Source organism: Littorina saxatilis, unplaced genomic scaffold (assembly GCF_037325665.1).
Source record: "Littorina saxatilis isolate snail1 unplaced genomic scaffold, US_GU_Lsax_2.0 scaffold_905, whole genome shotgun sequence".
Taxonomy (NCBI): Eukaryota; Metazoa; Mollusca; class Gastropoda; order Littorinimorpha; family Littorinidae; genus Littorina; species Littorina saxatilis.
This window is the reverse complement of record NW_027126683.1, coordinates 1781-15000: the sequence shown is the minus strand read 5'-3', so window position 1 is coordinate 15000 and position 13220 is coordinate 1781. Positions and strand designations below refer to the sequence as shown.

Sequence of the window (13220 nt, the reverse complement as noted above, 5' to 3'; positions counted from 1 at the left end):
TTAATATAGATCTATATATATTTATTAACAACAACAGAACGTTAAACAGCTTGTTGTTACTTTTTAAGGAAACGAAGAAGAAATAAAAACGTAAATAAAACTTATATAGTTATACTGTGAGTGTGACTGTCAGAAGCGAAACTGACTGAAATCAACATCGGGTCGTGTCCGAACAGATTTTCTTAAAAAAAGAAAACAGAGAAGTTTGAGTTGCTGACGACCGTTTCCTCAAGCAAACTGCTTCGATTTCATGTTTGACATTGTCGATGGTGTCCACCAGTTCTGGTGCATGTTTTAATGCAAAAAAGAGTTAGTTTCTGAGCAAGCATTTCTTTACAGCAGTCCCTGCAATGATGAAGGCCCTCCGAGAAAGAGAGTGAAAAATCGGCCACCGTTCTCAGCATCGCGTATCTGTGTGTAACCTTTTTCATTGACAAGATACTCTTGTTTCCCTGCAGCCTTGACCAGTGAGTCGGTTACCTAATCTGTGAACCCTTCAGTTGTGTTGCTTTGTCAAAAGTTAGACACAGTCAACTAGTTTTGCTCTGAGTGAACAGTGCAGCTGGCCTCAATTAGCCGGTGACACCTCTCTGGCCACAGCACCAAACAGTACATGGCTGGGGGGAGAGAGAGAGGGGGGGGGGGGGGGGGTAGCTGGCTAAACTCAGTGGGGTGTCTGGTGTCACTGAAGTCAGCAGGAAGAGCATTGGAGAGAAATAGAGAGGTGTACTTGGAATAAAGGCCGTGAAAGGTGAATGCTCGCCCTAATAGGCTTGAGGTTTGCTGACCGATGTGAATGCGTGATATATTGTGTAAAAAATTCCATCTCACACGGCAGAAATTAATATGTAAATCGCCGTGAGCTCTTGTGAGAAACGGCGATTAATAAATGTCCATTATTATTATTATTACTCTTCCAAACAATTTCCAAGGATCAGTTGTCAGGGCTTAGGGTAGTCAGTGAGGGAGAGTGAGAGCGGTTTGTGTACAGTCCGACAGAAGAGTGAAAAGTCACTGCCACAAGATCGGCATGCAGTCAATAAAGCCAGACAAGAAGAATGATTATGACATGCGGCTCTATCTGCTGGTTTTTTTTATTCAAACTGGTTTTCAACGCTTATTCTCACAAAGCATCTGCACACCTGCCTCTGCCTCTGTGCTGTGTTTGTGTGGCTGCTTTCGTATGATGTCAGTGCATGGTGAGTGCGTTCACTGCCTTGTCACCACTTCCCTACCTTTTTCAGAATGTTTTCTTGGAGTTGGATAATTCTTTGAATTTGCGATTTTCCAACATCAAGACTTTTTGCAATCGCGATGGCAGTTTCTCCCTTTTTGTGTTTGTTCACAACATTCACTCGATTTTCGCGAGTTAAATATTTTCTTTTCTTTGTAGACGCCATGTCGATCTCCACTGCTCTTCTGTCCAAAGACTGTCTATTCTGACTGAATTGAACGGTGTGTGTTGGTCTCGTGAGTTTGTTTTCTCGATGATTGGTTTGTGATGTTTACTCAGCCCACCCAACCATCACACCTCTCAGCGGTTAATTAGTGCCTTTGCTTACGCAAGACGGTTATAACTGGTTATAGCGGGGTGGTCGCTACACTGGTGACAACTATATAAGGAAACACATCGGTTAAAAAAAAAAGGTCGTTGTGGCGGGGTAGTCCTCAGAGAGAGGGGTCGTTGTGAGGGGTTCCACTGTATTATTATTATTATTAGATGTATTAGCAGTGAGATTTTGTCATTTGAATTGTGCTATTTTTCCACTCTCAGTAACCATCTGTTTCTTGTTCCAGACACCCACATAGAGGATGCAGGTGACTCCAGCCCCGAGGTGGAGTTTGTTCCGCGCTACGATCGGATCGCAGGCTCTCGTGACAACTACAATGTGTTCACTTCCAACTTGCCAGGTGCTCAGAACGTGACCATTCGGCCAGCCAGTAGCGACAAAACCCCTGCTGCTACGGCGGGGGCCCGAACCGTGTCGCAGTCACAGAGAGACAGCGTTGGCGCCACTTTGCCCAGAGCCGGTGCACTGACTGTTACTGGACTCAATCAGGTGAGAGTGAAGGGAGGGGTGGGGGTGAAAGAAAAGCAGGGTCTCAGAGAGGGGCATTGTTAGCGCAACTTTGTTCCGGAGCTGGTGCAGTCGACTTGATTATGTAAGGAAGAAGTGAAGAGAGAAATGGGGGAAGTTGGGGGGGGGGGGGGAAGGGGAGAAAGGCAGGCATGCCTACAGACAGAAAGAGAGGGTGGTGCCCCCAACAATGTATGCAATTTTTGTGAATTAGAACAAGATACAGTTTATCATTATTTGTGGCAATGTGAACATGTCCAGGTTTTTTGGACGGAATTTGAAAAATGTCTGAAAGAAAAATGTTATAACTGTGACAGACTCAGACTTACACCAACACTGGTACTATTGAACCATGAAAACCACATGAAAACAGACGCTGCGCTGGTTTTGATTATATTTTATTAATATACTGTATCGTACCTTTCAAATGCCTGAGCCACCTGATTATACTGTAGGTAGTTTTTGCTCCTCTGCGCATTACATTGTGCAGTATCACAGTATTGTGTCATGCATTATATCCGCAGGGCATTAGCAGAGACTAAAATATGTTAGTTGAAAAAAATGTCCAGTCTGTTGTTTATTTTAAGGCATGTTCATGTTCTTTTGTGATGTTGCAGCATACACAGCAGTTTATTATTAATCAAATCCTGCTGATATCATAATTGACCAACCAACAAATGTTACTGGTATAAAAAGTACCAATCAACATAATCTCACTCCGATTGTCCTGTTACATACAGCTTGTTATTAGAGCTTTGACAAATTGTTCTGTTTCGAAATTTTTGTTCAGCTCATTCCAAAAGACAGTACCAAAAGAGTACAGTGAAAACCCCCTCTAAAAATTTGAGAAAATCAGGTCTTAAAAAGGAGGGAGTCTTAAAATGGGGGTAATTTTACAGAGGTTATGAACAGAAAGTCTGAAAAAACAAGGTCTTAAAAAGGAGGGAGTCTTGAATTGGGGGTGTCTTAAAAGGGGTGGTTCCACTGTATCAATGTTGTTACGATGCTGCGTTACAGGCAGGGCGTAACGGCACCACACCGGCGCCAGAGATTGGAGCCTTCAGCGGTGTGCAGTACAGGGCTCCTGCCCCCGGCCCCACCCTTCGCTGGGAGAACCCTCACTCTGACCCCTACAGTGTGCTCAATGTCTTCTCCGGGAACCAACGATATGTCAAAGGTACGCCAGTCACAAAATCACATCAAGTTCAAAACAAGTTGAATCATCGGTTTCAGTTGTGACATGCTTGTCATCATTGTGACACACACACAAGCAGGGACTTCTTCTTCGTTCATTGGCTGAAAATCCCACGTTCACTTATGATCATGCACGTAAAAGTGCATGATCGTTTTTACCCTGCCATTCAGGCAGTCATACGCCACTTTTGGGGGAATGCAGGAGACAGTCATGTCCGGAGTCTTTTTTCTTCTCCCAGAGACTTTTGTCAGAAGTTAGCCAGTTTCCCTGATCTGCTTCGTGTGAATATGTCCCAGAATATTTTGAAGAAATCACCAATCTTCAGTTTTTTGTATTGCAAAAAAAAAAAAAAAAAGGAACGAGATAAGAAAAGCTAAATTGTCTGGCGTTCCAGTCAGTAAATGTTCACATGTGGAATTTGGGGGCCCGGTAGCTCATTTGGTAGAGCACTGGACTTGTGATCCTAGGGTCGCAGGTTGGAATCCGGGCTGGGGCGGACACAGGTCAACTTTATGTGCAGACTCAGAGACGGTGTCCATGTTCCACCCCCGTGTCACCACTGTGGCACGTAAAAGACCTCGCTCGTTCTGCCACAAGTGCAGGTGGCTGATTACACCTAAACATGCACACACCTGGGTAGCGCGACTCTGTTGCTGCTAGCTTTCCACTGGGAGGAACTGACCTGAATTTCCCAGTGATGGGACAATAAAGTAATGAAAATGGAAATGAATATTTCCACCACCTTTTGTTCCAGCCCCAGGACGCCCCGACAGACAGAGCGCCCGAGACAGGGACACTCACCCTCAGTCCAACAGCACACAGCTCAAGGATCCTAAAATGACCTCCCAGCAGGTCGTCTTTGGCCAGACGCTCGAAGGTCACCCCATGATAACCCGCACGACTTACACGCGTGTGGAAGCTACGCTGCAAGATCGTAGCCAGGCGTCACAGCCGTCTGCATCAGGCAGGGCAAGAGCCACGAGGTAAGGGGTTTGAATCTTGTTGGGGAGGAGGTATGAGAGTACAGTGGAACCCCCCTTTTAAGACCTCCAAAATTGCGAGAAAATCTGATCTTGAAAAGGAGGGAGTCTTAAAATGGAGGTAAATGTACTGAGGTCATGCAAAGAAAGTCTGAAAAAGGAGGGAGTCTTAAAATGGAGGTAAATGTACTGAGGTCATGCAAAGAAAGTCTGAAAAAGGAGGAAGTCTTAAATCGGGGGTCTTAAAAGGGGGGGGGGGGGGGTGTCGGGGTCCACTGTAGTGGTGATGATGATAGTCTAGAGCCACTATTTCTCTCCCTCTCTCTCTCCATTTGCCTTTGTGACTGTCTTCTGTCTTTATAGTTGTCCCTCTGTGTGCATTTGTACACACATTCCTTTGCTTACCTAACTACAGAACTGTGCACTTGTTTTAGCCGTCAAGACAGCTTCTGTAATAGTGCTGACGTGTCCTCTCAATATGAGGCTTATATCGCGCGTATTCCATGGGTATAGTTCTAAGCTCAGGGATTTTTTATTTTTTTTATTTTAATTTTATGCAATTTATATCGCGCACATATTCAAGGCGCAGGGATTTATTTATGCCGTGTGAGATGGATTTTTTGAGTCACTTGAGAAAAAGTGACTCTATGTAATCGGTCAGTGTTAGTCTGTCCGGCCGGCCGGCCGGCCGTCCGTAGACACCACCTTAACGTTGGACTTTTCTCGGAAACTATCAAAGCGATCGGGCTCATATTTTGTTTAGTCGTGACCTCCAATGACCTCTACACTTTAACGATGGTTTCGTTGACCTTTGACCTTTTTCAAGGTCACAGGTCAGCGTCAAAGGAAAAATTAGACATTTTATATCTTTGACAAAGTTCATCGGATGTGATTGAAACTTTGTAGGATTATTCTTTACATCAAAGTATTTACATCTGTAGCCTTTTACGAACGTTATCAGAAAAACAAGGGAGATAACTAGCCTTTTCTGTTCGGCAACACACAACTTAACGTTGGGCTTTTCTCGGAAACTATAAAAGTGACCGGGCTCAAATTTTATGTGAACGTGACTCATTGTGTTGTGAATAGCAATTTCTTCCTGTCCATCTGATGCCTCATATAATATTCAGAACTGCGAAAGTGACTCGATCGAGCGTTTGCTCTTCTTGTCTAAACATGTTTTGCTTTCTCGGTTTCATTCTGTGTTTGAGTCTGCAGTTTGACAATATATAGGGGGGGGGGGGGGGGGGGGGGATAAAAGAGATATTTTCTGTCATCAGTCAGACTGTTTCAGTGTCAACCAGTGTCAAGTGCTTTGTGTGGTTACTCCTATTGCAACTGTGACTCATTAATGTAAATTGGTTGATTTATTAGTGATTTTACACAGAGAGCTTACATACAAAGTTTCGTACCCATGCAGTTAAAGGGGACCTCCAGTCAAAATTGTTGCCTAGTTCTTCTGCTTATCGGAATCCTCACCTTTCTAAATGTCTGTTACCAAATTTTTGCTGCACATACTGACATAGATACCGACTTTCGTTGGAGCGAATACAATGGCTTGAAAATCACATAAATTATGTTGAGAGGCTCACAAGTGGCTTCCGTGACATGGTTTACCACACCACAGAGAGACCTGCGATGTCAATTTTAGCTGTCGTGTGAGTGCACCTGCACTTCAGTTGACGCCATAGGCGCTTGCTATAACAATATGATAATCAAATAATCACTGTTAATGGTAAAATGTATGTTCTTTGGTAAATAAATTGTATTTTAGGGTCGCCCAGAATTTTGCCAAAACATCATTTTTCAGATACATACCTTTGTTATGGCTCATTTTATTCAGACATTATTCATCTTTCATGTGCTGCAATTGTATTTTGCATAAACAAATCATTGTTTGAGATAATAGCCTTTTAGTTGGGTGGGTGTGGTGCTGACAACACCCAAAATGGCGACCCAAAACAGTAAAAAATAACATTCAGTCACTCTCCTTCTGTACCTAATAACAAGGATTACTCCCTTGAAAACCTGAAACAATGGGCACCTCCCTATCTGCCATTCAAAATGGCCGACTAGACCGTTTACTGTGTCGCGCATGCTGTGTTCATTTTACTTTCAAGATACATTGTGTGTAGCTGTGTTGAGTGTATTTTAGGGTATTGCAGTTTGTTTTGGTAAAGACTATGCCCGGGGATAAAAAGTATGGGCCTTCAAAGCCCAAGAAACGCAAATTTTGTGGAAATAAGCACATGAAGAAGCAGACGAATCAAAACAGCGAAAGTATAGCATCGAGTGACGAAACTGTAAGTGCTGAAAGTTCAAGTTTTGGTACAACTACAAGTGAATCAGCAGATTGTACCACTCGATCGGAACAAAAACTAGAGAACCCTGCCTTGTACAAACTGATCTTTGATTGTAGTAGTGAGGAGTCTGGTAATGAGGAAGAAGATAAATCAGACAGTGAGTGGGAAGAGAGTGAGGAAACTGATGATGCACAGAATAGTTGACATCAAAATTCTAGGTGACAACATTTCAGCAAATTTAGTGTGTATAGCTTTTGCTTTCATGCTGTGCAACTGTATAAAGTAGAAAGGGTCTAGCAAGCACCTTTGCTTTCCATTGTGTCAATCAACACTGTGATAGGCAGCAAACTTTCTCTTCTTCCCCCCAGGTTCCTGTTGGCAATTCTGTTGTCAACACCGTAAATCGAAGAGCGGTGTTTGTTATGAGATGTGTAGGAGCTGACGTATCTGAACTAGAAACATTCCAGTTACACCGCACACTGACCGTTTGGTATAGCTGAGTTTGTTCGAAGATAAGAGGGTACAAGCTGCTTCGGAATTTTTCTTGTTACTCGGGGTTTCTCCAACCACCCCCCCCCCCCCACCCCCCCCCCCCCACCCCCTTTCTGTGTTTTATTCTCACACAGTGTGTGCCATTCGTTCGTGCTTTCTCTCTCTCTCTCTCTCTCTCTCTCTCTCTCTCTCTCTCTCTCTCTCTCTCTCTCTCTCTTTCTCTCTCTCTCTCTCTCCCCCCCACCCCCCCCCCATTTGCATGCATGTGCCTTGTGTTCTATCCAAGTTTGTGTGCTATTGTGTTCGTCACTACTTTATATAAAACTCGAACACATTTCGTGTCGAAAAACTACTGCTTTCTGGCATAATTTTTGATTTTTCTTTCTGAAGTGACGAGCTCATTCTCCCCAAACATACTGAACAAGGCGGAGCTTGGCTCCTTTTATACCAGGAGTCGCCTCTTTAAAACATGAAACCTGGCGTTTTTCAGTGCAGTGGATTTTGGTGCAGTTAAGTAGAGTTATACGGAGGTGTAGCTAGAAAATTTGATGGTCGGACAAATCGTCCTGATCAACAAAACTTTTTTCGGTCATTTGACCGTTTCCATATATTTTACGGACATTTAATGTTACAAAAACTCTCTCTTTCTCTCTCTTATCAAATGAGAAAGCACACAAACACAGCTAACCTTCAATCAGCTTCTGACTAGTAATGAACTGACAATAAAAATAAGAACAAACCAATATTGTGACACTACATAATTGTTTTGGAGAAAACAAAATGTTAATTGAAGGTTGTCCTACTTCCTGGGACTGTAGGTTGAGCTGTTGCATTGATAACTGAGGCAGACTAAGACAGACTGATGCTGTGTTCCAACTGAAGAACCTCTTTCGCTTGTTTTTTGGGTTGATTCTTCTCCCAAACCCGATACCGATGGTTGCGATGCCGACGCCAACAGATCGGTGGCCTCGTATTGCTCACTTCCCTGTTCATCTACCAAAACCCTACCCCTACTCCCAAAACATTCCAGAGTTCTTTGATGTTTCTTTTTTTAATCAGGGATTCAATGGAGGCCATGTTTACATAATCTCAATTGGACCATGAGGACGAATACGAGTGATCGTTTTCTATATATATATATGTTAGCTTGTAAGTTTATTTGCCATCTTGTTTAATAAACGGTTTTAGGTCTGACCGATTTTATAGCAAACTGAGCGGTCATGGACCGGCTTATCATGTAAATGGACGGACATTTGACTGGATTACAATTTTTCGGACAATTAGGAAAAATTCCGGTCTAGGACCGATATCTGACACCAAACCACACCCCTGGTTATAGCTTCTTCTTCTTCTTCAGCGTTCCTAGATCAGGCCTCAGATTTTCAGTCTAATATGGGTTATGAAATTTGTGGTCAGCAATTTGGCGCACCATAAGGACAGAACAGAGGGATGTTCAGAAATATCAGGGATGGGAATTGACCCGCAAATCACCCATAAGCCCCCTCCCCCCCCCCCCCAAAAAAAAAAGTTGTATGTTTCTGGTCACCTGACCCTACCTATTTTCCCTGCCGACTCGACTTTGTTTGCATTTAAAACAAAACAAGAAAAAAATGGTTTTTCGAAGGAAAAAAAATCCTGTTTTTTGACAAAATAAGTTGAAAAGATGTTTTAAAAAAAAGATTCCCGACCTACCTACCCTATATTTTTTAGTCACGTTACCAGAAACATACACTTTGGGGGGGGGGGGGGGGGGGGATCATAAAGGTGAATTTCCGCCTTTTTCACTTTTTCCAATTCCCATCCTAAATAATGTGTAAAATTTTCTTCTTTCCTTTTGCTCTACCAGGACAAACAGTCGAATGTGAACAAGACGGTAGTGATGCTGATGCTGAATCACCTTGTGAAGAAGACGAGGGTCCGCAGCCACCGATACAAACAAAGAAAGGCGAGTGATGTCATCTCGGCATATTGTTTGGAAACCAAGTGGATACCTGGTGTTTTTCAGTCGATTTTGCTGCACACCTTCATTGCTATTTGACTTTGATCTGAAATATGATGTAGAATCACTGCTAGTCTCAGCCCATGAATCCACATGTTCTGTACATAGTTTTAACGATCAACATATATGGCCAAGAGTCTGATTTGGCGTCAAACCAAGTGGACAGGGGTCCTGTTTTGCCCACATCAGAGCTCCCTGTAGGATTCAAAACAAAGAGTCATGATGACCCCCTGTCCAAAAATCTGGAAGTCATTTTGGAATTTTAGGGAGTCACATTTTATCTAGGATTTTTCTCAAAGTTTAACGTGTGTAAACTAGCGACTGAAGGCAAGGAAAACTTGGCTTGCAACGTTAGTTATTTCGCTACACAGTAGTAGTGAACGTCACGCGATTTTGCTAGCGTTGTATACTTGTGACTTTGCATTCGGAAACGCACCTCAGTGGTGACGTTCGGAAATAGTGTCTGCTGTGCACGGAAGCTTCTTCACAGGGGTCAAAACCTGCGCAGTTGACGCAGTGAGTGAAAATCTCGGCGTGATTTCAGTGCGTCAATTACGCAGAATCATGCGTTATCGGCAGTTGTAAAAAAACAAAAGTGGGTAAAGTACCGTATGTCTTGTGCACTTGTGTGTTAATTTGTATGATACTTGGGAATTGTTGCTATGCTGTTGGATGCAGGGGTGCTAGTTGTCTGATTCAAAACGGATTTCTGATTTGGGATGTTTGCTTAAAAATAATTTCCGATTTGATCAGGTCCGATTCAGGAATTAACTCTAAAGATTTCGATTTCTCATTACCGAGAAAGTATAGCTGGCGATGTCGTCTGCTAGACATCCCACGAAAGACGCGGCAAGCGTTACTCCACTCCACTGCCACTGAAATGTGGCGCTTTCAACAGCGTCATCACCCTGGGGCCACGAATCGGATCATAGATTGCACCCCCACCCACCCCGCTCATCAATTTTTTTTGGCGTCAATTTCCTATAGCTTTCTTGTGTGTTTTCATGCTTGACTATTTAGTCTTCCGATTTAGGTGCGCCAAAAAAATAATATCTTGTGGATTTCAGATTTGGAAGGTCTTAGTCACCAGCACCCCTGTGGATGAAATGCTGCTGCTAAAACAATTTGTTGATTTTTTTTCTCAGGATTTCCTACTGAGTGTGAATCTATCGAGTCTGACCAATCAAACCATTCAGCATCTGAGAGCAGTGTGAGTGTAGAAACTAAAATATATATGTCGTGCCCATATCACATTACCTGCTATTCAGACTTGGTCGTGTGACACGTTTTCTTCCACACGAGATTACGTTGATTGTCTAACGAAGCCGTCAGGCTGAGTTAGACATCAGCTAATCGAGTGTGGAAGAAAACTCTGTCACACGACCAAGTCGGAATAGCATTTATGTCACAGCTTCAACAGAGGAGAGAACAAACACGTTTTGCGTACTCAAGCTTGACAAACCTAAACACAGGAGCAGCCATTGTGGAGAGATCTACTTTTTGACGGAAGTGAACGAACAACTATGAATGACGTCTCGGTATATGTGAACGACGTCACAGTCATCGTCACAGTCTGTATCTTTTGAAGCATCGCATTCTTCGTGACGTCTTTCTGTGTCTGCATCCGCGAAATGTTGTTCTTTTCGGGGTCTTTGTCATCTATGTTCAGAACTCTGTCCTTCCAGTTTCAGACTAACAGGCCTCCTGAGCGAGCCACTTTCCAAGGGCAGCTAAATTCGCGTATGGGAACAGTACTGTCGTCTGGGATGTCGTTCTCAGTATTCTCAGCGTTGAAGAATTTGTAAAGAGAAGAAACGATAACAGCAGGAGAAATAAAAGTTGTGTGTGCATTTTGGGGCTTTTGGGGGGACGATTTCGAGTTTGAATCCGTTCTTGCACATGTTCCAAAGCATGTAACAATCTTGCACACGTTTGCTTTAGTAGTGGCAGAGAAGGAAAGTGTGTGACATACTTGCCTATTACGCGTAATGGGATATGGTGTGATATGGGCACTACATAAACACTGATAAGATAATGCAATGGTCAATCCAAACGTTGGTTTTACTCAAAGCATCGCTTATTTGTGCATAGAATAAAATAGACAATACCCGCGCTGTGAGGGGAATGTGAAAATGGGTGCATCTGTGTGCGTGGAATCGTATGGGGTTGATTGTTTTGTTTTGATTTTTGAGTCACTTAAGAAAAAGTGACTCTATGTAATCGGTCAGTGTTAGTCTGTCCGGCCGGCCGTCCGTAGACACCACCTTAACGTTGGACTTTTCTCGGAAACTATCAAAGCGATCGGGCTCATATTTTGTTTAGTCGTGACCTCCAATGACCTCTACACTTTAACGATGGTTTCGTTGACCTTTGACCTTTTTCAAGGTCACAGGTCAGCGTCAAAGGAAAAATTAGACATTTTATATCTTTGACAAAGTTCATCGGATGTGATTGAAACTTTGTAGGATTATTCTTTACATCAAAGTATTTACATCTGTAGCCTTTTACGAACGTTATCAGAAAAAACAAGGGAGATAACTAGCCTTTTCTGTTCGGCAACACACAACTTAACGTTGGGCTTTTCTCGGAAACTATAAAAGTGACCGGGCTCAAATTTTATGTGAACGTGACTCATTGTGTTGTGAATAGCAATTTCTTCCTGTCCATCTGATGCCTCATATAATATTCAGAACTGCGAAAGTGACTCGATCGAGCGTTTGCTCTTCTTGTTTCATTGGAATACGGAGAGGAGATCAATGGGGATTTGAAATCCGAACCTGAATATGTAGTTTTGTAACTGTTATATCCCCGAAATCAATAATATACAACTGTTGATTAAAGGGCCAGTCCAGAGCAATTTTTGCCATGTTTATTTTTAGCCGATCTGAATCCCAACCTTCCTTCCTAACTATATTCCACCCAAGTTTTAATCTCCAGGAAGCTAGCATTCCACCACTACTGCACTAGAAAGAAAACCCAGTATTCACGCCCATATGTACTAAATACGCCACTTCTTGGCCAAACAGCACATGTTCATAACTTGTGTAGTTCACAGAATGATCGTATAGTAACAGCGAACCCCCTACTGGCACTGAAACTGCATTGGTGAGCACTCTGTATGCTATGCAGTCGGGGAGACCATCACATATTTAGAAACTGGCGTTCTACCCCCAACAGTAGACCAAACAGCTTGTGCACAACCACACTATCAACCCAAGAAAAATGCACACTTCTAAGTAAATAACTAAGCCCGTATTTCAAATTTTAGGCAATGGGTAGCTATCGTACAGATAATGAAAGCGGTGTCATTCATACCCTCCGCGACAATCACAGCTCAACGCACAGCACGTTCCATCGACCGGCCCATCAGTATTCTATAATAGCGACTGGCCCAGCACTGAGAGAGAGGCTCTCTCTGTATACCAAACCAATCCCCAAAGCTAACGCCTGCCTTGCCTGTGGTCGAGCCGACGGTCAGGCGAATTTCGATTTAAAAGTTTAAAGGTCACTTCCGACGTACACGATCGGAAGATTGTTGGATCGTACAGCGCTTATAAATACTTTTGAGACATAACAAAAATGGTCGCAGACATTTTCCAACGTGAGGATTCCAATAAGCCAATAAAAAGATGTACCTTTAGGTATAGATTTATCTGGCAGGATAAATATTGGTTTAGACATAAATGTTTATCATATTTTTCGTGCTAGCAATTATGGCATCATATTAGGATAATGCATATGTAATACCCACAGGGTAAGTATTGAAAGAAACCAAAATTATAATACATTTGTGGGATTTCATGCCGGTTTGTATTTAAATTGTTTGACAGGATGCCTCATACCGACCAGACACGGAAAACTCTGACGCAGACTCTGTATCTACCGTGTACTCAATTTTGCCACTTGTACAACCACCCCCTACAAAAGGAAAGGTGTCCTCTAAAATGAAGTATTTTTTTTCAAAGACAAATAACATTGCCAGGTTTCACATGCATGGCAGGGCCAGACTACCGGGGGGGGGGGGGGGGGGTTATGGGGGGCGCCCCCCCCCCCCCCAGCCTAATCATGTACCTCACTTATTTAAAACATTTTTTATTATTGTTTATTTTATGCCGTTTCATGCAAGGAGCGACCATTTTCCTATCTCAGAATATAACCTACCCATCAGCTTCA

General features: G+C 43.0%; 1 protein-coding gene across 1 annotated transcript in view; it reads left to right on the top strand.

The window, feature by feature from the left end:
• LOC138955177 (uncharacterized) overlaps window positions 1–12983 on the top strand; it is a 17323-nt gene extending 4340 nt beyond the window's left edge. The window contains exons 3-7 of the mRNA XM_070326840.1: window positions 1798–2060; window positions 3096–3255; window positions 4028–4256; window positions 8895–8993; window positions 12878–12983. Coding sequence (XP_070182941.1) covers window positions 1798–2060; window positions 3096–3255; window positions 4028–4256; window positions 8895–8913 — 671 coding nt within the window. The 3' untranslated portion in view covers window positions 8914–8993; window positions 12878–12983. The remainder of the gene's footprint in view (window positions 1–1797; window positions 2061–3095; window positions 3256–4027; window positions 4257–8894; window positions 8994–12877) is intronic.
• The last annotated feature ends 237 nt before the right edge of the window (window positions 12984–13220 follow it).